At 50.9% G+C, this 27,363-nt stretch overlaps 1 protein-coding gene across 1 annotated transcript in view; it reads right to left on the bottom strand.

Annotated features, from left to right (window-relative positions):
- The window catches only part of GOLGA5 (golgin A5), a 43,643-nt gene that overhangs the window by 4,078 nt on the left and 12,202 nt on the right, over nucleotides 1-27,363 (bottom strand). The window contains exons 4-11 of the mRNA XM_075329517.1: nucleotides 25,403-25,622; nucleotides 25,204-25,327; nucleotides 24,908-25,111; nucleotides 24,617-24,787; nucleotides 23,786-23,914; nucleotides 23,554-23,652; nucleotides 22,205-22,424; nucleotides 22,008-22,113 (exon numbers count right to left, since the gene is read on the bottom strand). Coding sequence (XP_075185632.1) covers nucleotides 22,008-22,113; nucleotides 22,205-22,424; nucleotides 23,554-23,652; nucleotides 23,786-23,914; nucleotides 24,617-24,787; nucleotides 24,908-25,111; nucleotides 25,204-25,327; nucleotides 25,403-25,622 — 1,273 coding nt within the window. The remainder of the gene's footprint in view (nucleotides 1-22,007; nucleotides 22,114-22,204; nucleotides 22,425-23,553; nucleotides 23,653-23,785; nucleotides 23,915-24,616; nucleotides 24,788-24,907; nucleotides 25,112-25,203; nucleotides 25,328-25,402; nucleotides 25,623-27,363) is intronic.

Below are 27,363 nucleotides of genomic sequence, written 5' to 3'. Positions count from 1 at the left end.
GACAGCGCTGCAAGCTCAGACACTCTCCGAAGTGACGTGACTGCCACCTGGAAGGCCACCTTCTGCGAAAGACGGGAGAGAGAGACATCCCTCAGCGGCTCAAAAGGCGGCTTTTGAAGAGCCGTCAGGACCCTGTTAAGATCCCAAGGTTCCAACGGACGCTTGTAATGTGGGACTATGTAGCAAACCCCTTGCAGGTGCAGGAACGTGCGGACCTGCGGAAGCCTGGCTAGACGCTTTTGAAAAAAACACTGAGAGCGCCGACACTTGGCCCTTGAGAGAGCCGAGGGACAAACCCTTGTCCATTCCAGATTGTAGGAATGAAAGAAATGTGGGTAAAGCAAACGGCCATGGAGGAAAACCGTTATCAGAGCACCAGGATAAGAAGATTTGCCAAGTCCTGTGATAGATCTTGGCGGACGTTGGTTTCCTGGCTTGTCTCATGGTGGCAATGACATCCTGAGATAACCCTGAAGACGCTAGGAGCCAGGACTCAATGGCCACACAGTCAGGTTGAGGGCCACAGAATTCAGATGGAAAAACGGCCCTTGTGACAGCAAGTCTGGGCGGTCTGGAAGCGCCCACGGTTGACCCACCGTGAGATGCCACAGATCCGGATACCACGACCGCCTCGGCCAGTCTGGAGCGACGATAATGACGCGACGGCAGTCGGACCGGATCTTGCGTAGTACTCTGGGCAGCATCGCCAGAGGGGGAAACACATATGGCAGTCGAAACTGCGAGCAATCCTGGACCAGAGCGTCCGCTGCCAGAGCTCTGTGATCCTGAGACCGTGCCATGAAGGCCGGGACCTTGTTGTTGTGTCGTGACGCCATGAGATCGACGTCCGGCGTTCCCCAGCGGCGACAGATCTCTCGAAACACGTCTGGGTGAAGAGACCATTCCCCCGCGTCCATGCCCTGACGACTGAGAAAATCTGCTTCCCAGTTTTCCACGCCCGGGATGTGAACTGCGGAGATGGTGGAGGCTGTGGCTTCCACCCACAGCAGAATCCGCCGGACTTCCTGGAAGGCTTGACGACTGCGAGTGCCGCCTTGGTGGTTGATGTAGGCGACGGCAGTGGCGTTGTCCGACTGGATTCGGATCTGCCTGCCCTCCAGCCACCGATGGAAAGCCAATAGGGCTAGATATACTGCCCTTATCTCCAGAATATTGATCTGAAGGGACGATTCTATTGGAGTCCAGGTTCCTTGAGCCCTGTGGTGGAGAAAAACCGCTCCCCAACCTGACAGGCTTGCGTCCGTGGTGACCACAGCCCAGGTTGGGGGTAGGAAGGATTTTCCCCGAGACAGAGATGTGGGTAGGAGCCACCACTGAAGTGATGTTTTGGCTACAAGTGAAAGAGAGATGTTCCTGTCGAGGGAAGCCGAACTCTTGTCCCATTTGCGAAGAATGTCCCGTTGGAGTGGCCGCAGATGGAATTGCGCGAACGGCACTGCCTCCATAGCTGCAACCATCTTCCCCAGGAAGTGCATGAGGCGCCTTAAGGGGTGTGACTGACTCCGAAGAAGTGATTGCACCCCTGCCTGCAGAGCAAGCTGTTTGTCCCGCGGGAGCTTGATTAGCGCTGGCTGGGTATGAAACTCCATCCCGAGGTAAGTCAGCGATTGTGTCGGCGTCAACTTGGATTTCGGGAAATTGATGATCCACCCGAACTGCTGGAGAGTCGTCAGAGTGACGGTAAGACTTCGTTGACACGCCACCCGAGAAGGGGCCCTGACTAGGAGATCGTCCAAGTATGGGATCACTGAGTGGCCCTGAGAGTGCAGGACCGCCACGACGGATGCCATGACTTTGGTGAAGACCCGTGGGGCTGTCGCCAGGCCGAAGGGCAATGCGACGAACTGGAGGTGTTCGTCCCCGATGTCGAAACGCAGGAAACGTTGATGTTCTGGTGCGATCGGCACATGGAGATACGCATCCTTGATGTCGATCGATGCTAGGAAGTCTCCTTGTGACATCGAGGCGATGACCGAGCGGAGAGATTCCATCCGAAACCGTCTGGTTCTCACATGTCTGTTGAGCAGCTTGAGATCCAGAACGGGACGGAATGACCCGTCCTTTTTTGGCACCACGAACAAGTTGGAGTAAAATCCGCGACCACGTTCCTGAAGGGGAACGGGAATCACAACTCCTTCCATCTTTAGAGCGTCCACTGCCTGAAAAAGTGCATCGGCCTGTGCGGGGGGTGGAGAGGTTCTGAAAAAACGAGCCGTAGGTCGAGAGCTGAACTCTATCCTGTAACCATGAGAGAGAATGTCTCTCACCCATTGGTCTTGAACGTGTGGCCACCAGGTGTCTCCAAAGCGGGAGAGCCTGCCACCGACCGAGGATGTGGCTAGATGAGGCCGAGAGTCATGAGGAGGCCGCCTTGGAGGCAGTGCCTCCTGCGGCCTTTTGGGGACGTGACTTAGACCGCCACGCATAGGAGTTCCTCTGGCCTTTCTCCGGCCGGTTGTACGAAGAGGATTGGGGCTTGGCGGAGGGACGAAAGGACCGAAACCTCGATTGGATTTTTCTCTGCTGAGGTCTCTTAGATTTGGCCTGGGATAAGGAGGAATCCTTTCCCGAGGATTCCTTAATAATCTCATCTAGCCGTTCGCCAAACAAACGTTCGCCAGAAAAAGGCAAACCAGTTAAGAACCTTTTGGAATCAGAGTCTGCTTTCCATTCGCGCAGCCACATGGCCCTGCGGAATGCCACGGAGTTAGCGGATGCTACAGCTGTACGGCTAGCGGAGTCCAGGACGGCGTTCATGGCGTAGGACGAAAATGCTGATGCCTGAGAGGTCAAGGAAGAAACATGCGGAGCAGAATTCCGCGTGACAGCATTAATCTCAATCAGACATGCTGAGATTGCTTGGAGAGCCCACACAGTCGCAAAGGCCGGGGCAAAAGACGCGCCTGTGGCTTCATAGATGGATTTCACCAGGAGCTCTGCCTGTCAGTGGCATCCTTGAGCGATGAGCCATCGGCAACCGACACAACTGACCTAGCAGCCAATTTAGAGACTGGCGGATCCACCTTGGGAGAGTGTGCCCAGCCCTTCACGACTTCAGCTGGAAAGGGATAACGCGTGTCAGTGTGCTGTTTAGCAAAGCGCTTGTCCGGGACCGCTCTGGGCTTCTGGACAGCGTCCCTGAAGTTAGAGTGATCAAAAAACGTATTGCGCGTACGTTTGGGGAATCGAAATTGGTGTTTCTCCTGCTGAGAAGCCGACTCCTCTACAGGAGGAGGCGGGGGAGAGAGATCCAGCACCTGGTTGATGGACGAGATAAGATCATTTACCAAGGCGTCCCCCTCAGGGGCATCCAGGTTAAGGGCGAAGTCAGGGTCAGAGCCCTGAGCTCCCACGTCCGCCTCGTCTTCCTGAGAGTCCTCAGACTGGGATCCAGAGCAGCGTGAGGAGGCCGGGGAAGAATCCCGGCGAGACCGCTTAGCAGGTCTGGGACTGCGATCCGGGCAGGAGTCCTCCGCCTGGGACCTAGGGGCTATCCTGGGAGCGCGCTGCGGCGCGGACCGAGAAGGACCTGGAAGAGACAAGCTAACAGGGACCGGGGCCTGTGAAGAGCCCGGTCTGGACTGCAAAGCCTCAAGCAGCTTAGATGACCATTTGTCCATAGACTGAGCAATGGATTGAGAAAGTGACAGAGAGTTTCTCAGCGAAAGAGGCCAACGCCGGTGCCTCTGCCCCTGCAGCCTGCTCAGGGGGAGCAGGGGGGTCTATATGAGCCGAGGGGCCCACCATTGCCCCTAGGCTCCGGCTGAGCAAGCGTGGCAGGAGTCGAGCATTGATCACAGTGATGGTAGGTGGATCCCGCAGGCAACATAGCCCCACAAGAGGTACAGGCCGCGAAAAAAATCTGCGCCTTAGTAGCTTTGCTCCTTGTGGATGACATGCTGTTGTCTCTCAGGAGAGTGACCACTGAGGGTATATGGGAAAAGGGTATACCGCCTTTCCTAACAGATATATATATATATATATATTATATATATATATATATTATATATATATATCCCGGCACCTTAGGGGAGACCAGCACCGGGTGACCGGTGTGGCTTACCAACCACTCACTAGCGGAGTGTGTCCTCCGGATTCCCTGTCGTGGAACCCCCGGAGCTGCAGAGCCTTGCTGCTGAATAGCATCCACCAGCAGAATGTTAAAAATGGCTGCCGGAGCTCTCAGGGGGGGGGCGTGGAGCCGAGGGCGGCGCCATCAGAGAGCGGGAATCTGGAGTCCCCAAGTGGTGAATGAGGGGGGAGGGAGACATGCAGGATGCTCCAGCCCTCAAGGCCGACGTCATGTCGGCAATCCCGCCCTTACCCGACAGGCAGGCTCGGGGGCGGGATTTTTCGGACTAGCCCGCGGCGAAGCCGGGGGCTAAATTTAAGGCCGCGGCCGACAAGCAGGCACGGTCGGCGCGGAGGTCCGCCGAAAAGATAACGGACGGAACCACCGCGGCTTCCGGGGGGAAGGTGCGACCCCTGTACAGTCCCCACATGAGGACACAGAGTACCTTCAAGTTGCAGGGCCCGGTCCTTGGGGATGAATAAGCTCCGGTCCGGCAGGTTCCACCAGGGGCTGCGGATGGAGCACGGTCCCAGCACATGGATGACCGCATAGGATCCCACTTCTCCCAGAGCCGCATAAGGGATGGTGAAGGAGACGGCATGTGGCTCCAGCCTTTGTACCCGCAATGGGTACCTCAACCTTAACAACACCGCCGACATAGTGGGGTGAGAAGGGAGCATGCCGGGGACCCCATAGGGGACCTCTTTTCTTCTGTCATACTATGTATGAGAAATCTTTTTTTTTTTTTCTTTTCTATGAGTGGATGTGTGCCTCCTTCCACACAAAGCATAAAACTGAGGAGCCCGTGATCCACGGGAGGGTGTATAGGCAGAGGGGAGGGGTTACACTTTTTTAAAAGTGTAATACTTTGTGTGGCCTCCGGAGGCAGAAGCTATACACCCAATTGTCTAGGTCTCCCAATGGAGTGACAAAGAAATTCTCCTTTCTTTATTAATATATTTCATGAAAAGAAGGGAATTTTGTTTACTTACCGTAAATTCCTTTTCTTCTAGCTCTAATTGGGAGACCCAGACAATTGGGTGTATAGGCTATGCCTCCGGAGGCCGCACAAAGTATTACACTCAAAAGTGTTAAGCCCCTCCCCTTCTGCCTATACACCCCCCGTGCTCCCACGGGCTCCTCAGTTTTGGTGCAAAAGCAAGAAGGAGGAAAAAGAATTATAAACTGGTTTAAAGTAACTTCAATCCGAAGGAATATCGGAGAACTGAAACCATTCAACGTGAACAACATGTGTACAAAAAAACAGGGGCGGGTGCTGGGTCTCCCAATTAGAGCTAGAAGAAAAGGAATTTACGGTAAGTAAACAAAATTCCCTTCTTCTTTGTCGCTCTATTGGGAGACCCAGACAATTGGGACGTCCAAAAGCAGTCCCTGGGTGGGTAAAATAATACCTCGTAAGAGAGCCGTAAAACGGCCTCTTCCTACAGGTGGGCAACCGCCGCCTGAAGGACTCGTCTACCTAGGCTGGCATCCGCCGAAGCATAGGTATGCACCTGATAGTACTTCGTGAAAGTGTGCAGGCTCGACCAGGTAGCCGCCTGACACACCTGCTGAGCCGTAGCCTGGTGCCTCAAAGCCCAGGACGCGCCCACGGCTCTGGTAGAATGGGCCTTCAGCCCTGAGGGAATCGGAAGCCCAGCCGAACGGTAAGCTTCGATAATTGGCTCCTTGATCCACCGAGCCAGGGTTGATTTGGAAGCCTGTGACCCTTTACGCTGGCCAGCGACAAGGACAAAGAGTGCATCCGAGCGGCGCAGGGGCGCCGTACGAGAAATGTAGAGTCTGAGTGCTCTCACCAGATCTAACAAGTGCAAATCCTTTTCACATTGGTGAACTGGATGAGGACAAAAAGAAGGTAAGGAGAAATCCTGATTGAGATGAAAGGGGGATACCACCTTAGGGAGAAATTCCGGAACCGGACGCAGAACCACCTTGTCCTGGTGAAACACCAGGAAAGGGGCTTTGCATGACAGCGATGCTAGCTCAGACACTCTCCTAAGTGAAGTGACTGCAACTAGGAAATCCCTCATTGGCTCGAATGGTGGTTTCTGAAGAACCGTCAGAACCCTGTTTAGATCCCAGGGTTCTAACGGCCGCTTGTATGGAGGGACGATGTGACAAACCCCCTGCAGGAACGTGCGTACCTGTGGAAGTCTGGCTAAGCGCTTCTGGAAAAACACAGAGAGCGCCGAGACTTGTCCCTTAAGGGAGCCGAGCGACAAACCCTTTTCCAGTCCAGATTGAAGGAAGGACAGAAAAGTGGGCAAGGCAAAAGGCCAGGGAGAAATACCCTGAGCAGAGCACCACGACAGGAAAATTTTCCACGTCCTGTGGTAGATCTTGGCGGACGTTGGTTTCCTGGCCTGTCTCATGGTGGCAATGACGTCTTGAGACAACCCTGAAGACGCTAGGATCCAGGACTCAATGGCCACACAGTCAGGTTCAGGGCCGCAGAATTCAGATGGAAAAACGGCCCTTGAGATAGCAAGTCTGGTCGGTCTGGTAGTGCCCACGGTTGGCCGACCGTGAGGTGCCACAGATCCGGGTACCACGACCGCCTCGGCCAGTCTGGAGCGACGAGGATGACGCGGCTGCAGTCGGCCCTGATCTTGCGTAACACTCTGGGCAACAGTGCCAGCGGAGGAAACACATAAGGGAGCTGAAACTGCGACCAATCCTGAACTAAGGCGTCTGCCGCCAGAGCTCTGGGATCTTGAGACCGTGCCATGAACGCTGGTACCTTGTTGTTGTGCCGGGACGCCATGAGATCGACGTCCGGCACCCCCCAGCGGCAACAGATCTCCTGAAACACGTCCGGGTGAAGGGACCATTCCCCTGCATCCATGCCCTGGCGACTGAGATAATCTGCTTCCCAGTTTTCCACGCCTGGAATGTGAACTGCGGAGATGGTGGAGGCCGTGGCTTCCACCCACATCAAAATCCGCCGGACTTCCTGGAAGGCTTGCCGACTGCGTGTGCCGCCTTGGTGGTTGATGTATGCCACCGCTGTGGAATTGTCTGACTGAATTCTGATCTGCTTGCCTTCCAGCCACTGCTGAAACGCTTTCAGGGCAAGATACACTGCCCGTATTTCCAGAACATTGATCTGAAGCGAGGACTCTTGCTGGGTCCACGTACCCTGAGCCCTGTGGTGGAGAAAAACCGCTCCCCACCCTGACAGACTCGCGTCCGTCGTGACCACCTCCCAGGATGGGGGTAGGAAGGATTTCCCTTTCGATAATGAAGTGGGAAGAAGCCACCACCGAAGGGAAGCTTTGGTCGCCTGCGAGAGGGAGACGTTCCTGTCGAGGGACGTCGGCTTCCTGTCCCATTTGCGAAGGATGTCCCATTGAAGAGGACGCAGGTGAAACTGCGCGAAAGGAACTGCCTCCATTGCTGCCACCATCTTCCCCAGGAAGTGCATGAGGCGTCTCAAGGTGTGTGACCGACCTTGAAGGAGAGATTGTACCCCTGTCTGTAGTGACCGCTGCTTGATCAGCGGAAGCTTCACTATCGCTGAGAGGGTATGAAACTCCATGCCAAGGTATGTCAGCGATTGGGCCGGTGTCAGATTTGACTTTGGAAAATTGATGATCCACCCGAAACTCTGGAGAGTTTAAACCCGATAATAATAGGGGTAATAACCTCACAGCGGAGGAGAGGCGGACCTTGTCCAAGCTAAGTAACAATCAGGAATTTATCATCAAGGAGGCGGACAAGGGGGGAAATGTGGTTCTGTGGCCAGTTGAAATGTATCTAAGAGAGGCTTCGAGACAACTCTCTAATACCGAGTGCTATATGGTATTACCCTCGGACCCTACTTGTGCCTTTAAGAAGAAATTAGACGGATTGCTCTCTATGGCCCATGAATATGGCATAATCTCTTTGAAGGAAAAGAACTTTTTAACAACTAAGTCCCCAGTTATACCTACCTTCTACATGTTACCCAAAATTCATAAGGGTCGCCCAGAACCTCCGGGCAGACCAATAGTATCAGGGATTGGTGGTCTGTTTGAGAGGCCCTGCATATATCTGGACTTTTATCTCCAGCCCTTGGCGCAATCTTCACCATCGTATGTAAGAGATTCCACCCACCTAATTGAACAGCTTACTGATCTCAAAGTTCCATCGAATGTTTTTTTGGTAACATTGGATGTGGAAGCTCTGTATACCTCTATTGACCACGAGACAGGATTACGAGCAGTGTCGCATTATCTGGACCGCAGAACCACCGGTAATAGAAGACACGATTCTTTTGTCCTAGACCTTCTTCACTTGGTACTGGATAAAAATTATTTTGTCTTCGACAGGAAATATTACCGGCAGACATCTGGGACCGCTATGGGGGCATGCTGTGCGCCACCCTATGCTAATATCTTTCTAGGGTGGTGGGAGGAGACACAGGTGTATACCCAGGAGCACTATAAAGTCCATATCATACGGTGGTTCAGATATATAGACGACATCCTGTTTTTTTGGTCGGGATCTCTGGAGGACTGTGAGAGTTTTATTGCCACACTGAATGACAATATTCTTAACATTCGGTTAACCTCTAGTATAGCCACGGAGGCGGTGGAGTTCTTGGACTTGCGAGTCTCTAAAGGGGCGGGTGGAAATATTGCCACCACGCTGTATCGTAAACCAACGGCTACCAATAGCCTCTTACATTACGATAGTTTTCACCCCACCCATGTTAAGAACGGGATACCTAAAGGTCAATTCATGAGGGTAAAAAGAAACTGTAGCGACAATTCTGATTTTGAAAAACATGCTCTTGAATTAACCAACAGATTTCGCACAAGGGGTTATCCTAAGCGAGTGATCTCCGGGGCTCTGCAGGCCTGCAAGACAATGACAAGACATACTCTGTTACAGCCAAAAACACGCAAGAAACGGACTACAGTGAGTATTATCACTCCTTTCCACAACCAATGGCAAGATCTGTATGGTTTGTTACAAGAGAATTGGGATATACTCCTGAGTGACAAAAAATTGACTCCGTTTATTGGGGACAAACCTAACTTAGTAGCAAGACGGGCCCAAAACCTGAGAGGTATCCTCTCTAAGAGTCATTTTTTAAGACCAACACAGAGTCTGGGAACGGGCATAAGATTGAAAGGCACATTCCCCTGTGGAGCTTGTACAGTGTGCCCGTATATGTTGGCCGGTGATTCAATCTCTCTACCAATTTTTCCTAGACGAATCACCTGCGGATCCTATTACAACTGTCGCACGAGGAATGCCATCTACATCCTTGTTTGCGACTGTCCCAAAATTTACGTTGGAGAAACTACGCAGGAAGTGAGGAGAAGGATACAGCAACACTTCTCTAACATAAATACAGCGGAAGCCGACCGGAAGAAGGGTAAGGTGCTCACTTCAGTGGCCTCTCATTTTCTTATGCACCATAAAGGGCGATATGCCACAGTCAAGGTGCTTATTGTGGATTCGATTAAACAGAATATCAGAGGTGGGAGTGCTACTAAAGAATTGCTTAAAAAAGAATCAAGGTGGATCTATACGCTCAACAGTCTGGCTCCACACGGCCTCAATGAGGAGTTACTTTATACGGGGTTCTATAATGCTATCTGATGAATTCCATTACTCTCCACTAAAGCCCACTTTCTTTTTTCCTTCATCTAGAAGATCAAAGATGGTGTAATTAGGAAGAAGATAGGAAGAGAATACAGCATGGGAAATTATAAAGAACTTTAAAGATCTCCCTCTATTGGACAAGAGATACTGTTACTGTACTCTACCTGGACTCTATTCTGACTACATGCATTATGGACTGAGGAACAGGAAATGTGGGAATGGATGCCATAATATAAGGATATGCTGGATGCCATTTGGCCGTGGGGAGGATCCATAGCATCGGTTCTCTACTCATTGTGTTTATAGGGACTTTTAAGGGACTGCTCTTGCCCCACATGTATGTGGCAAGGAGTGGCCTCTTCGCATGTTCCTGCTCTAGTTTCATCTGATTCCATCTGGTGGCACTGATCATATATATATAATAACTGCATCTAATTAAAATTTAGGGTAATTCCATCTGTTGGTACCATTTAGGTTAATTATATGAGACCTTATCAATCTACGGTGTGTCTTTGGGTGACATGTCTATACTCTATACTTTTACATGTTATCCACACGCTGCTTTGATTAAGTGTATATATCTCATGATAATCTTGGAGATGCCATTATGGAATATCTGTATCATAAGATCAAAATATGACTTTATTTCTAAGTAATGACATTGGAGCCGATGGAAATCTATGGGTATCCAATATACATTATGTGTCGCATATATACACCAAGATAGATGTATATGTTTATGTCTAACGCTCCATGCTGGCTCCATCAGATCCACTTAACATCTGGCGCCTCTGTCTTGTAAGAACTATATTGGTTCCCATGTGTTGGGTTCATCAAATTTGTTTCATATCTGTTGCTCTGCTCTCCTTCAAAATCATACAGTATTCCTATTGGGCATTATCTAGTCTTGCCCTATGTGCTTTTAATTTTCTTTATGCCCATGGGTGATAGTGTCTGCCATCTGATAGGTTGTTCTCGATATGGAATTTTGTCTACCAGTATCATCTAGTTCTAGCCTATGGGCCAGGGATTATGGTATTTTGTATCGCCTATTTTCTCGTGGACATGTTGTTTGTCCCTCCAACATGTGTTACTGATGTAACACATATTACAATATTCTCTAATAGATGGGACTTCATGTCTAAAGTTACTATGCGTTCCTTTGAGTAAATTCTCTCTATATAACAGTACATTTGCTGGTGCTTGGAGTGCTCCGGTTGCAAAGGGGTTAATACGCCATCTTTCTTTTCCCCTTTGCATGTAGAGCGCATGCGCATAACAGGGACTGGGTCACTGAGGGCATTAAGATATTATGTTGCTCCTATAAGTATAATTATAACATTAATTTCCAGTTGTGTACTTCGCTATAAGATAACAGGGAGAAGCGCTGCTCCTTGAATATACTTTGTGCGTTCAGAAGTGATATTTGACTTGCGCATGCGCACTAAAGGACAGGGGAGGACGCTCCCCATGTCATGTGACTAAGCAAGATGGCGGCCGCCACCGGAGTTTTTTTCTCCCACATGTAAACTCTCGCAGCTGCGGGTAAGCACTGATTATATTCCTTTAAATAGGACACATATGGCCATATTACATTGCCTTCTTTTCCCCTGAGGAAGCCACTGGGTGCGTGGCGATACGCGTGGGGTGTCTACGCCAGGCTAACCCCCTTTTTTTTGGTCACTCCTGTAATCCACCCCATTAGCATGGTTGCTTTATATTTCATGGGTTGGTGGATATAGGTTCGGCTCTGTATCTGTTTGTAGCCTACCTGTAGCTTGGTTGCGGTAATTTACTGCACCATATTTCCTTGGTAGTTTGAAGTATCCAGGATCCTGGCTACACGTGGCAGCACAGCGTGGGTATATGTATTGAGCAGACAAAAATTGCGGACTTAATATATATCTTGCATCTAAATGGGAGCTCCCTGGGCTTATAATATTATCATGTATAGATAAGGGACCTGTATGTATTTTGATGTTATTTATCTATATTGTTAAGGTATCTTATACCTGTCTAAATATCAGTGTCTCTGTCCTTTAACCCAGCTTATGCCATCATCTATAAGATATTGGAGGCCTCCTGTGCCGATGTAGACTCTAGCAATTTTTATTAGAACTTATACTGCTCATTTATGAGTGTAGATTTGTATATCTGCGCAAGTGTTTCCATGTAAAAAATCTATCATATGCTGGTAATTATATACTACTGTGGATTTTTACAATTGTGCTACTATAGGTGGTTCTATACATTATTGCAGTATATATGGTCATATGTGCCCACCAGAGTCTTGGATCATATTTTCTGTAAACCGGATACGGGTCTTTTTTACTATCATTTGGAGTGTCCATGATTATATCTATATGTACATGATTATGCAATTGGATCCTGGCGGACATGTTATGCCTATGGCTTTTTAAATGTTTTTAATTTGTCATTGTGTGTCTTGAAGCAATTTTTTCGGTGTGGAGACATGTGTCTCGTGCTTTGGGTTTTTTGAATGTAATAAAATTTATATTTATTGATTAATATTGTGGTGATCCCGTTTTTGGTATACTCCTTTCCCTTTTTTCTGGAGAGTCTCCAGGGTAGCGTCGAGGCTGTGTTGGCATGCCTCTAGAGAGGGTGCCTTGATCAACAGATCGTCCAAGTACGGGATCACCGAGTGACCCTGAGAGTGGAGGACCGCTACTACAGTAGCCATAACCTTGGTGAAAACCCGTGGGGCTGTTGCCAGACCGAACGGCAGTGCCACGAACTGCAGGTGTTCGTTTCCTATGGCGAAGCGCAAGAAGCGCTGGTGCTCTGGAGCAATCGGTACGTGGAGATAATAAGCATCCTTGATATCGATCGATGCAAGGAAATCTCCCTGGGACATTGAGGCGATGACGGAGCGGAGGGATTCCATCCGGAACCGCCTGGTCTTTACGTGTTTGTTGAGAAGTTTCAGGTCCAGGACAGGTCGAAAAGACCCGTCCTTCTTTGGGACCACAAACAAGTTGGAGTAAAAACCGTGGCCCTGTTGCTGAAGAGGAACAGGGACCACCACTCCTTCTGCCTTCAGAATGCCCAGCGCCTGCAGAAGAGCCTCGGCTCGCTCGGGAGGCGGGAATGACCTGAAGAATCGAGTCGGGGGATGAGAGGTGAACTCTATCTTGTAACCGTGAGACAGAATGTCTCTCACCCAGCGGTCTTTTATTCGTGGCAGCCAGGTGTCGCAAAAGCGGGAGAGCCTGCCACCGACCGAGGATGCGGAATGAGGAGGTCGAAAGTCATGAGGAAGCCGCTTTGTTAGCAGCCCCTCCGGTGGTCTTTTTAGGACGTGACTTAGACCGCCATGCTTCAGAGTTCCTTTGCTCTTTCTGAGGCCTTTTGGACGAGGAGAATTGGGACCTGCCCGTGCCCCGAAAGGGCCGAAACCTCGACTGCCCTCTCCTCTGTTGGGGTATGTTCTGTTTGGGCTGGGGTAAGGATGTATCCTTTCCCTTGGATTGTTTGATGATTTCATCCAAACGCTCGCCAAACAATCTGTCGCCAGAAATTGGCAAACTGGTTAAGCGCTTTTTGGAAGCAGAATCTGCCTTCCATTCCCGTAGCCACAAGGCCCTGCGGAGTACCACCGAATTGGCGGCTGCCACCGCCGTACGGCTCGCAGAGTCCAGGACAGCATTAATAGCGTAAGACGCAAATGCCGAGGTCTGAGTGGTAATGGACGCCACTTGTGGCGCGGACGTGCGTGTGGCTGCGTCAATTTGCGCTTGACCTGCTGAGATAGCTTGTAGCGCCCATACGGCTGCGAATGCTGGGGCAAAAGAAGCGCCGATCGCTTCATAGATGGATTTCAACCAGAGCTCCATCTGCCTGTCAGTGGCATCCTTGAGTGAAGCCCCATCTTCCACTGCAAGTATGGATCTAGCCGCCAGTCTGGAGATTGGAGGATCCACTTTGGGACACTGAGTCCAACCTTTAACCACGTCAGGGGGAAAGGGATAACGTGTATCCTTAAGGCGCTTAGAAAAACGCTTATCTGGACAAGCATGGTGATTCTGGACTGCCTCTCTGAAATCAGAGTGGTCCAGAAACATACTCGGTGTACGCTTGGGGAACCTGAACTTCTCCTGCTGAGAAGCCGACTCCTCCACCGGAGGAGCTGAGGGAGAAATATCCAGCATTTGATTGATGGATGCAATAAGATCGTTCACTATGGCGTCCCCGTCCGGAGTATCAAGATTGAGAGCGGCCTCAGGATCAGAATCCTGATCAGCTACCTCCGCGTCATCAACCAGAGCTTCCCCCCTCTGAGACCCTGCACAATATGATGATGTCGAGGGAAAATCTAAGCGAGCTCGCTTAGTCGGTCTGGGGCTGGGGTCTGTGTCAGAACCCTCAGCCTGGGATCTATGAGATACCCCGGGAGGACATTGTTGGTCCAACTGAGGGGGGCCAGGGAACAAAGATTCAACAGAGTCCCTGTGCTGAGATACCGGCCTGTACTGCAAGGCTTCTAGTATCTTAGCCATAGTCTCAGAGAGTTTTGCAAACTCTGTCCCCGTCACCTGGACATTGTCAGCAGGTGGCTCCCCCTGGGCCCCTCTTAGCAGAGGCTCTGGCTGAGTAAGTGTCACAGGGCCCGAGCACTGTATACAATGAGGGTCAGTGGAACCTGCCGGTAGCGGGGTCGTACATGCGGCGCAGGCAGCATAAAAAGCCTGTGTTTTGGCACCCCTGCCTTTTGTGGGCGCCATGCTATTATCTTCCCTGAGCAACACAATAGGGTATATAGCCAGAAATCAACTGTGCACTATACAGTGTAAAATAAACATATAATGTTACACTACTGCACAATGGGGCTAGCACCACAGGTGCTGCTTACCACCCGCTTAAAGCGGTTGTGATGCCACCAGAGTCCCTGCCTGGGTCTCCCAGATTTTGTCCCCCTCTGCAGCGTCCGAGGAGCTGACAGGAATGCGTCCTGAGGAGAGGAGGGAGCCGTGGGCGTGACCCAGAAAGAGCGGGAACTGGTGCCTGCACTGTGCACAGTGAGGGGAGTGGAGTATGCAAAGCATGCTCCAGCCCTCAGTGCTGCTCGTTCTGTGCAGCGTCCCGCCCTTCCCCTGCCTGTCAGGGCTATGGGCGGGAGGAAAGGAAACTAGGCCGCAAAAAGCCGGGGACTCCAGTAATAAACGCGGCCGCCGTAAAAGCGCGGCCGGCGTGGAAGTCCCCGGCGCACTACAAGTCCCAGCCGCGCCGCAGTGTTTCCAAGGCAGCGGCGGTCAATGCGGCAGTCCCTATACATAAACACACTCAGCAACGCTGAGTGTGTAATGGCACATATTAACCCGGTCAGCGCCGCGGTCCCCGGTGCACTAGCACACCCAGCAAAGCTGGAGTGTTGCTGTGCGCGGTCCCCACGGGGACACAGAGTACCTCCAAGTAGCAGGGCCATGTCCCTGAACGATACCCGGCTCCTATCCAGCAGGCTCCACAGGAGTTGTGGATGAAGCACGGTCTCATGTGCCTGGAGACCGATAGGATCCCACTTCCACCAGAACCCTGAGGGGGATGGGGAAGGAAAACAGCATGTGGGCTCCAGCCTCCGTACCCGCAATGGGTACCTCAACCTTACAACACCACCGACAAGAGTGGAGTGAGAAGGGAGCATGCTGGGGGCCCTATATGGGCCCACTTTTCTTCCATCCGACATGGTCAGCAGCTGCTGCTGACCAATCTGTGGAGCTGTGCGTGCGTGTCTGACCTCCTTCGCACAAAGCAAAAAACTGAGGAGCCCGTGGGAGCACGGGGGGTGTATAGCCAGAAGGGGAGGGGCTTAACACTTTTTAGTGTAATGCTTTGTGTGGCCTCCGGAGGCATAGCCTATACACCCAATGGTCTGGGTCTCCCAATAGAGCGACAAAGAAATGAATTGTTCCTTTTAATTGAAATATAAACGGAAAAAGAAGGGAATTTTGTTTACTTACCGTAAATTCCTTTTCTTCTAGCTCCAATTGGGAGACCCAGACAATTGGGTGTATAGCTATTGCCTCTGGAGGCCACACAAAGTATTACACTTAAAAGTGTAAGGCCCCTCCCCTTCTGGCTATACACCCCCAGTGGGATCACTGGCTCACCAGTTTTAGTGCCAAAGCAAGAAGGAGGAAAGCCAATAACTGGTTTAAAGACCAATTCAATCCGAGGAAACATCGGAGAACTGAACCATACCACATGAACAACATGTGTACCCGAAAAAACAGAAAAACCCCGAGAAAACAGGGCGGGTGCTGGGTCTCCCAATTGGAGCTAGAAGAAAAGGAATTTACGGTAAGTAAACAAAATTCCCTTCTTCTTTGTCGCTCCATTGGGAGACCCAGACAATTGGGATGTCCAAAAGCAATCCCTGGGTGGGTAAAAGAATACCTCATGATAGGGCCGTCAAACGGCCCTCTCCTACAGGTGGCCAACCGCCGCCTGAATGACTTATCTACCTAGGCTGGCGTCTGCCGAAGCGTAGGTATGCATCTGATAATGCTTGGTAAAAGTAAGTAGATTCGACCAGGTGGGTGCCTGACACACCTGCTGAGCCGTAGCCTGGTGCCGTAATGCCCAGGATGCACCCACGGCTCTGGTAGAATGGGCCTTCGGCCTTGAGAGAACCAGAAGCCCAGTAGAACTGTAGGTTTCAAGAATTGGTTCCTCGAGCCCCCGAGCAAGGGTGGATCTGGAAGCTTGCGACTGTTTACGCCGACCAGCGACAAGGACAAAGAGTGCATCCGGGTGGCGCAGGAGCGCCATGCGGGAAGTAGAACCTGAGTGCTCTCACCAGAACCAACAGATGCAAATCTTTCTGAAATTGATGGACTGGACGAGGACACAAAGAAGGTGAGGTGATATCCTGATTGATATGAAAATGGGATACCACCTTAGGGAGAAATTCCGGAACCGGACGCAGAACTACCCTGTCCTGGTGAAGGACCAGGAAGGGAGTTTGTATGAGAGCGTTGCTAGCTCGGAAACTCTCCTAAGAGACGAGACCGTTACTAGAAGGCCACTTCCCGTGAAAAACGGGAAGGGAGACATCCTTCAAAGGCTCGAAAGGCGGCATCTGGAGAGCAATTAGAACCTTGTTCAGATCTCAGGGCTCTAACGGCCGCTTGTACGGAGTGCTGAGAAGACAAACTCCCCGTAGGAACGTGCGTACCTGAGGAAGTCGTCGTTTCTGAAAAAATACAGATAGCGCTGAGACTTGTCCCTAAAGGGAACTGAGCGACAACCCATTTTCCTACCTAGATTGCAGGAAGGAAGGAAACATAGACGATGCAACCGGCCAGGGAGAAACACCCTGCGCCGAGCACCGAGATAAGAACATCTTCCACGTCCTGTGGTCAATCTTGGCGGACGTTGGTATGCTAGCCTGTCTCATGGTGGCAACCACGTCCTGAGGTAATCCTGACGACACTAGGTTCCAGGACTCAATGCCACACCATCCGGTTGAGGGCCGTAGAATTCAAATGGAAGAATGGCCCTTGAGACAGCCAGTCTGATTGGTCTGGTAGTGCCCCCGGTTAGCCTACCGTGAGGCACCACAGAACCGAGTACCACAACATCCTCGGCCAATTTGTAGCGACGAGGATGGCGCGGCCGCAGTCGGTCTTGATCTAGCGCAGTACTCTGGGCAACAATGCCAGAGGTGGCACCTAAGGTAGCTGGAACTGCGACCAATGCTGAACTAAGGCGTTTGCCGCCAGAGCTCGATGATTGTGAAACCGTGCCATGAAGCTGGCACATTGTTGTTGTGCCGTGACGCCATTAGATCGACGTCCGGCCTCTGTCAGCGGCGCCAGATCTCCTGAAACCCGTCCGGGTGAGGAGACCATACTCTTTCGGCCACACCTCAGCGACTTAGGAAGTCAGCTTCCTAGTTTCCACACTTGGGATGTGAATTGTGGATATGGTGGATGCCGTGTCTTCCACCCACATCAGAACCTGCCGGACTTCCTGGAAGGCTTGCCGGTTGCGCGTTCTTCCTTGGTGGTTGATGTATGCCACCGCTGTGGAGCTGTCCGACTGAAGTCGGATATGCTTGCTTTCCAGCCGCTGTTGGAAGGATTGTAGGGCAAGATACACTGCTCTGTGTTCAAGAACATTGATCTGAAGAGTGGACTCTTGCTGAGTCCACGTACCCTGAGCGCTGTAGTGGAGAAAAACTGCTCCCCACCCTGATAGACTCGCGTCTGTCGTAACTATCGCCCAGGACGGGGATAGGAAGGACCTTCTTTTTGACCAAGAGGTGAGAAGAAGCCACCACCGTAGAGATTCCTTGGCCGCCTGAGAAAGAACGACGACTCTGTTGAGGGACGTCGACTCCTCGTCCCATTGGCGGAGAATGTCCCATTGTAGTGGACGCAGTAAAACTGCGCGAAAGGAACTGCCTCCATTGCTACCATCTTACGTAGGAAGTGCATGAGGCGTCTCAATGTGTGCGACTGGTTCTTAAAGAAGAGCTTGCAGCCCGTAGTGAATGCTGTTTGTCTAGCGGCAGCTTCACTATCGCTGAGAGAGTAAGAAACTCTATGCCTAGATATGTTATCGATAGGGTCGGGGTCGGATCTGACTTTAAAAAGTTGATGATCCACCCAAAACTCTAGAGAGTCTCCAGCGCAACGTTCGGGCAGTGTTGGCATGTTTCCTAAGAGAGTGCCTTGACAAGTAGATCGTCTAAATACGGGACCACAGAGTGACCCTGAGAGTGCAGGACTGTGACTACTGCTGCCCTGACCTTGGCGAAGACCAGTTGGACTGTCGCTAGCCGGAAGGTAGAGCTACGAACAGAGGGTGTTCGTCTCCTATAACGAAGCGTAGAAACGCTAGTGCTCTGGATCAATCGGCACGTGTGGATAAGCATCCTTGATGCCTAATGATGCTAGGAAATATCCTTGGGACCTTGAGGCGATGACATGGCGGAGGGATTCCATCCGGAACCGCCTGGTGTCCACGAGCTTGCTGAGCATTTTTAGATCCAGAACGGGACGGAACGGCCCGTTGTTATAGGTACCGCAAAGAATTTGGGGTAAAAACCGTGACCTTGTTCCTGAAGAGGAACGGGGGTCATCACTCTTTCTGCCTATAGAGTGCACCCTGTTTGCAGAAGAGCAGCGGCCCGGCCGGGAGGTGGAGAAATTCTGAAGAATCGAGTTGGAGGACGAGAAGTGAGCTCTATCCTGTACCCGTGAGACAGAATGTCTCACACTCAATGGTCATTGACCTATGGCAGCTAAATATCGCCAAGGCGGGAGAGCCTGCTACCGACCGAGGCCGCAAGTCATGAGGAAGCCGCCTTGGAAGCGGGTTTTCAGACTGTCGCTTTTTTGGGCGAGACTGAGCCCGCTAAGAATCTTAGCTCCTGTGATCCTTTTGAGTCCACATTGGACGAGGAAAAATGGGACCTGCCCGAGCCTCGAAAAGGCCGAAAACCCCGACTGCCTCTTGCTCTGTTGGGGTTTGTTGTGTCCGGGCTGAGGAAAGGATGAATCCTTACCCCTGGACTGTTTGATGGTTACATCCAACGCTCACCAAACAGTCGGTCAGCAGAAAAAGGCAACTGGTTAGGCAACCTTTTTTGGAAGCAGAATCTGCCTTCCATTCACTTAACGAGCAGACCAGGCTCTGCTTAAAAACACGGAGTAGCGGAGGCTACCGCCGCACGGTTCGCAGAGTCCAGGACAACCTGAATCGCGTAAGAAACAAATGCAGACATTTGAGAGGTTAAGGATGCCACCTGCGGCACAGATGTACGTGTAACCGTGTCAATCTGTGTAAGACAAGCTGAAATAGCTTGGAGTGCCCCAAGGGAGAGAATGCCGGAGCCAACGGTGCGCCGACAGCCTCATAGATGGCTTTCGACCAGAGATCCATCTGTCTGTCAGTGGCATCTTTGAGTTTGCAGTTCCATCTCCCACTGCAACTATGGATCTAGCTACAAGCCTGGAGATTGGAGGATGCCGCTCGGGACATTGGGTCCAGTCCTTGACCAAGTCAGGGGACAGGGATAACGTGTATCCTAAGCCGTTTGGAGAAGCGCATATCTGGATAAGCGTGGTGTTCCTGGACTGCCTCTCTGAAGGCAGAGTGGTCCAGAAAAATACGTGAAGCTGACTCCTCCACTGGAGGAGCTGTGAGAAATAACCCACATTCTATAGATGGACGCTATAAGATTATTTACTATGGCGTCACAATCAGGTGTATCCAGATTGAGAGCGGTCTCAGGATCAGAATCCTGAGCCGCTACTTCCGCCTCATTACACAGCGAGTCCTTCTGTTAGGACCCTGATGAAACCGAGGCCGCTCATAGCGAGCCCACTTAGGCTGTCTGGGACTGACGTCCGTGCAGAGCCGTGACTCTGGGATGCGTGTGACATTCCCGGAGCTGTTAGTTATTCACACTGAGGGGGGCCATGGATCAATGATTCAACAGTGCCCATATTGTGAGAGACATGTCCGGACTGCTAGGCTTCTAGTATCATAGCCATAGTCTCAGAAAAACTGTCAGTAAATACTGCAGACACCGTCCTCATCCCCTGGCCATTAGTGCATACAATGGGAGTCTATGTAACCTGCCGGCCGTATAGCCGTACATGCTGTACCAGCTGTATAGAAAAACATGTGGTTCTGCACCTTTGTTTTACACCGAGAATATGCTGATAACTCCTCCGCATAATCCAGGAGGGTATATACAACGTGCGACCAAACAGTGCAATATATATAGTACAAGCATATCTATAAGTGCACTTCTGCACTAGTGGGGTTAGCACCACAGGTGCTGCTTAACGCCTGTTGCAGCGATTGTGTGACTATCAGAATGCCAGGGTCTTCCACACTTGTCTCTGTATCGTACAGAAACTGACACTAATGGCTGCCGGTGTCCTTGTAGAGAAGGAAGCCGTGGGCGTGCCTGAGAAAGTGCGGGAATCCGGATTCACAGTGCACACAGTGAGAGGGGTGGAGTATGCAAAACATACTCCAGCTCTCAGCTCTGCTCTATGCAGCGTCACGCCCCTACCCTGACTGCCAGGGCTGTGGGCGGTAACGAAGGGAGACTAGGCCCAGAAGCCGGGGACTCGAGTTAACAGCGCGGCCGCCGTAAAAGCGCGGGCCGCGCTGAAGTCCCCGGCGCACCACAAGTGCCAGCCGCGCCGCAGTTCCAGCGGCCGGCGCGACCGATTCATAGAAGTGGCCAGCGTCCCGCCCCTCTCCTGACTGGCAGGTCTGGGGGCGGGAACGAACGGAAGCAGGCCGCAAAAGCCGGGGACTCTAGTTATCAGCGCGGCCGCCGTAAAAGCGCGGGCCGCGCTGAAGTCCCCGGCGCACCACAAGTGCCAGCCGCGCCGCTGCCAGCGGCCGGCGCGACCGATTCCTGGAAGTGGCCAGCGTCCCGCCCCTCTCCTGACTGGCAGGTCTGGGGGCGGGAACGAACGGAAGCAGGCCGCAAAAGCCGGGGACTCTAGTTATCAGCGCGGCCGCCGTAAAAGCGCAGGCCGCGCTGAAGTCCCCGGCGCACTACAAGTGCCAGCCGCGCCGCAGTCCCAGCGGCCGGCGCGACCAATTCCCATAAGTGAGCCTGCTTCAGCAAAGCTGAATGAGGCCATGGCACAGGCGCCGCAGCGCTGATGTCCCCCGGCGCACTACAACACCCAGCATGCTGCGGTGTGAGCGCCAAATGCACGGGGACACAGAGTACCTTGAGGAAGCAGGGCCATGTCCCTGATGTACTCCGCTCCATCCAGCATCTTCTCCAGGGGCTGTAGATGGAGCACGGTCTCAGTGCCTGGAGACCGGTAAATCCCACTTCACCCAGAGCCCTGTAAAAAGGGATGGGGAAGGAATCAGCATGTGGGCTCCTGCCGCCGTACCCGCAATGGGTACCTCAACCTTACAAACACCTCCGACATACAGTGGGGTGAGAAGGGAGCATGCTGGGGACACTATATGTGTCCTCTTTTCTTCCATCCGACATAGTCAGCAGCTGCTGCTGACTAAAAAGTGGAGCTATGCGTGGATGTGTTGCCTCCTTCGCACAAAGCACAAAACTGGTGAGCCAGTGATCCCACTGGGGGTGTATAGCCAGAAGGGGAGGGGCCTTACACTTTTAAGTGTAATACTTTGTGTGGCCTCCAGAGGCAATAGCTATACACCCAATTGTCTGGGTCTCCCAATGGAGCGACAAAGAAAATGCAGGTGGTGTTTTTGTTTTTTGTTTTTTTTTTAATAATAGTACAGCATTTCCATGCGGGAATGTGACGTGTACCTGAACTTGTCAATGGTACTGGCAGCTTTCCGGACCTTTCCGTACATTCCTGCCACGTTTGTGTCCGCATCACTGAACAGGACTGGAACACTTCTTAAGCGAGCGCCTATAAAGTAAGAGGAAAGGATAGATTAATCCAAGCGTCCCGAATACCGCCGAGGTTCTGACCCTCCCCTACAGAGGCCAAGTCTGCGCACCGTCCCCGCTGTCCACGGCGGCCATGTTTATGGTGGAGGCGCTGCTGCCCTGCGCGCTCTTCAGCTGATGCTCCAGCCTCTCCAGCTGATACACCAGCGAGTTCTTCTCCGTGCTCAGACTCTCCAGCACCGTCTGCTTCTGGATCAGGGTCTCCGTCAGCTGGTGCAGCCGGTTCTCCAGCTCGCTCTCACTGCTGCTGCTTAACGCTTTGTTGGTGAGCTGCGTGATAAGAAACGTCATCACAGAAATCCGGGGCAGCGGGATCCTTTACCATCATGTGACCACAACCACCAATATACAGCGTGTCCACCCATATCCTGTCCACCGCCATTAACTTGAGAACGGCGGCAGCTATAGGCATAGAAGTGGTGTCTAGGTATAGTAAAGTAGCCATGCGCTACACAATGAAACCACCTATAGCGCCACCTGGTGGAAAACAACGGAGTTAGCATTTTTTATCTCGAAAACGGAACAAGATAGAGAAAATAAGTGAATTACAAAGTTGTAGGGCATCATCAATTCAATACGAATGGACACCCTGCATACAGAAATGCTATGATATGAAACCCATGACCCCCCAAAACATTGAATGCTGGTCACGCATATGGCGCTCATTAGTGGCCCCCGTCAGCTGCAATGCACATCTGGGCTCTGCACAGCATACTGTATCTTGCTGCACATTGTGCAATATGGCAGGTGACACGTCTGCACAAGCATCTGTGATACGTGGTCGTAGGTCCTGCAATGTTGGTGGAGGGGTCGCATACACCTGCTGTGTGATGTGACCTCACAGAAAGAAGTCCACTGGGGTCAGGTCAGGTGAGCGGAGGCCACTCCACACAGACACCATACCCAATGACTTGTAGGAAGGTCTCCATGAGGTATCTCTTCACGTCCGCAGCCTTGTGAGTTTTACACCTTCTAATCATAGCATTTCTGTATGCAAGGTGTCTACTCGTATTGAATTGATGATGCCCTACAAATTTGTAATTCACTTTTCTTCTCTATCTCGTTCCGTTTTCAAAATAACTATGCTAATTCCGTTGGTTTCCACCAGGTGGTGCTATAGGTGGTTTCATTGCATAGCGCATGGCTACTTTACTATACCTAGACACCACTTCTATGCCTATAGCTGCCGCAGCTCTCAAGTTAATGGTAGTGCACAGGGTATAAGGTGTAGTATAAGCAACTACATACCATTACTACCACTACACGCCAGCCACAATGAAGTGCCCTAGAAGGAACCCCTCCTCATTAGTCTCCAGATGACCATTTCTCAACCCTCGTTACCGTTTATGAGCAGCTTTTGTTATCAGCCTCCTCACACAGAAACAGTCAGTGCATTTACCTGATTCCTGAGTTTCTGGATTTCATCCTCCCGATCTCTGATCCTTCCCTGCAAAGTATTCTTTGTCCTATACAGATCCTCTTCTGTATACTGCAATTCCTGCACACCGAGGAGATAAAACAATGGAGACGATCAACTTCTCAGTGCTTGTGCTGCATTGCTGCCCCGTACCCTGCGGTGTCAGTGTGCACCACATCCAGCAGATGTAATCATGGGGTAACTGGGTGTTCACCTGTTTCTGCCGCTCAAGTTCTGCCTCCAGTTCCTGCCTCGCCCTCCTCTGCTCTGCAACCTGCTCCTGAAGATCCTGAAGCTGCTCCCGGACCGACTCTGCCTCACTGACCTGCTGCGTCTCCAGATCCTGCAAGAGGCCAAAGAAATCAATGCAGATCGCTACAGAAATAGAAGAAAACATGCACTAAACAAGCGACATTCTCCAGGAGGACACCGCTGATCTCTGGTGATAGGCGGTGTTCTCAGTGATGTCACTGCTGATCTCTGGTGATGGATAGGAGGTGTTCTCAGTGATGTCACCGCTGATCTCTGGTGATGGATAGGAGGTGTTCTCAGTGATGTCACTGCTGATCTCTGGTGATGGATAGGAGGTGTTCTCAGTGATGTCACTGCTGATCTCTGGTGATGGATAGGAGGTGTTCTCAGTGATGTCACCGCTGATCTCTGGTGATGGATAGGAGGTGTTCTCAGTGATGTCACCGCTGATCTCTGGTGATGGATAGGAGGTGTTCTCAGTGATGTCACTGCTGATCTCTGGTGATGGATAGGAGGTGTTCTCAGTGATGTCACCGCTGATCTCTGGTGATGGATAGGCGGTGTTCTCAGTGATGTCACCGCTGATCTCTGGTGATGGATAGGCGGTGTTCTCAGTGATGTCACCGCTGATCTCTGGTGATGGATAGGCGGTGTTCTCAGTGATGTCACCGCTGATCTCTGGTGATGGATAGGCGGTGTTCTCAGTGATGTCACCGCTGATCTCTGGTGATGGATAGGCGGTGTTCTCAGTGATGTCACCGCTGATCTGTAATGAGTAAATCAGTCGCCTCACCTGCAGCTCAGTCTTCAGTTGCTGTATCTGGGCCAGGAGTTTTTGGATCTCTTCCCTCTGCAGGTCTCGCTCGTGCCTCAGCTCCTCCAGTTCCATGCTGCTCGCCATGTGACTGTCCAGCCCCTCGATGCCAGAACCTTCCTTTAGACTGTTGATCAATTTTTCTTTGGACTGTGAACAAGTTTAGGAAAGTGACACCGATCTATTAGAACCATGGTATCCCCACATAACTACTCTGCAGAATCCCCCCTCCGCACTGTTCCGCCATTGCCCCTGCCGTCCCGCCTGCACCTGTAGGATTCGAGTTGCCTTTTGCTTGTAATCCGCCATCTCCTGTTTCATGGTCTCTGCTGCAGACTTCGCAGCCTTCAGCTGCTGCTGCAGATCGTCACCCCTCCTCTTCTCCTCCATGTGCTTCTTTTCTGTGGAGATTACGGACTCGGCCAGGTTCTGCCGCTCGGCTTCCATCTTACTCAGACGAGTTGCAAATTCATTCTGAAGATTATACGGATAAAAGCATATGAGATCCAGAGCGGCAGAGCGGCTCCTCCGCATGTGATGGGCAGACGCATAGTGGCTCATTTTACCTGCATCTGTTGGAAACCATCTTGCTCCCTTTTCAGCGAGGCCTCTGCCTCCCGCAGCCTCTCCTGCACGGTCTGCAATGTCTGGCTGTGCAGGCTGCTCCCTTCATTGTGATCCTGCAGAATCCTGACAATTATAAGCCGCACATGAAGTCTTGCAACTGGCGTGAAGCCGGAGACCCACAGGACCCCGATGCCATACCTGGACTTCTCATTCTGCATCTTCTCCAGTGCCTCCGTGCGGCTACTCAGCAATTGATCAGCTTCCTGCAACCGAACCTTCAGCACCGCAAGTTGGGAGTCTTTTGCAGTCATGGCCTCTGTCATGTCGTCCACCTGAGCGCGGAGCTCCCTCGTCGTCCGATCACTTCTGGAATTATCCCCATTCCACTTTTCTACCCGTTCTCGGGCTTCATTCAGCTCTGTAATAAGATAGTGATATTATTAGTATCACTGAAAAAGCCAAGGCCCTTCACATCCCATCCAGTTACATCATATGTTGTGTCCCTGCCTTTGATGCAGGCTCGCACGCCGAGCCACAGCTTTCCCAGCAGGTGATGGCTGTATTATTCAGCCATCATCTGCACTAACAGCCACGGCTTGAGCAGCGCTCCACTCACGGCTATTAACATGTTAAATGGTGTCTACAACAGCGGCATTTAGAATGCACATCTGCATGCAAATGCTGTGATCGTGGGGCACCGATGGGTTGGCATGGTAGGCAAGGGTCTGCTAAAGACCCCCGTGCTGTCAGGGTAGTTCTCCTGTAAAGGACAGCATTTAGCCAGCGTTCATATAAGACTGTGATTTCTGCTATAGAGAGCAGTGCTGAAGACCTGCAATGTCCGCAGCTTCAATTCCTGTAAGGGGACTAAAAAGAACAGTAAGATGGGAGAAAAAAAAAAAATTATTTATATATATATATATATATATATATATATATATATATATATATATATATATATATATATATATATATATAAATAATGTGTGTGAATAACAATAAAATGACACAATATCAATTAGATATAAATAGACTACACCTTAAGGAAGATACTTTTTACAGGCCGAGAACTAAGGGAAGCCGTGGTCTTGGTCATTAATTGACCAGTAATTATCAATAAGGTAATCAGAAACAGCTTCTTGCAAAAATGTAAAACATTTATTAAATAGTAATCGAAGCAAGAAGTGACAAAGTTTTATCAACAATCAGTTTCCAAGAATCAGGTTTTTACAGGATGTCCCTGAGGTCAGATCACAAGGGCCAGTACAACATGAGATGAACAGATATAATTATTCATCAAGAAACACTTGCTCTATAATTTATAAAGACAATATAAATACAGGTAGGTAATCAACATGAGGGACCATAATAAAATAAGAAAACTCCAAGGCCCCTCGAAGAAGACAACAAAACGTGCGCATCGGGGCACGTTTTTCTTGGGTACTGCAACTATCATGGGTGAGTGACCACTGCACTATAGGGCTGCCTGTCACAAGCTTTGTTACTTGTTGTTTGTCATTTAGTGTGATGTTTTCCCCTATAATTCCCCATATAGCTCTATTGGTATACCTCAATATATCTCAGCAGGAGTGCTTGGGAATATATTATTGATCTATAGAAGCTTTGACGCGCACCCATTTGCAGAACAATAGTGTTATTTTATTATGGTCCCGCATGTTGATAACCTACCTGTATTTATATTGTCTTTATAAATTTATAGAGCAAGTGTTTCTTGATGAGTTTTTATATCTGTTCATCTCATCACCATATATGTTGTATTGACCCTTGTGATCTGTGATTTTTGCAAGAAGCTGTTTCTGATTACCTTATTGATAATTACTGGTCAATTAATGACCAAGACTACGGCTTCCCTTAGTTCTCTTTCTGTGGCCTCTGCCACACTTACGTGCCTCCGGTACGTGTGTGCCTTTTTTTTCACATACCGGAGACACGGGCCCACGTGGTCCTATGTATTGTTATTGTTTTGGACACACGTTAGTATTCAGGAACGGAACGTGTGTCTGTTCCATACTTACGTGTGTTGCTCTGGCAGAACAGGTGTCACACGGCCCGCACCCGTACCACACGGATGTAGTGTGGATGGTGGCCCGTGTGACACGCGCCGGAAAAGACACGTGTCAGTGTAAAAATAATAAAAA

Source organism: Anomaloglossus baeobatrachus, chromosome 12, assembly GCF_048569485.1.
Source record: "Anomaloglossus baeobatrachus isolate aAnoBae1 chromosome 12, aAnoBae1.hap1, whole genome shotgun sequence".
Taxonomy (NCBI): Eukaryota; Metazoa; Chordata; class Amphibia; order Anura; family Aromobatidae; genus Anomaloglossus; species Anomaloglossus baeobatrachus.
The sequence above is the reverse complement of the archived record's forward strand: the minus strand, read 5'-3'. Positions and strand labels throughout refer to the sequence as shown.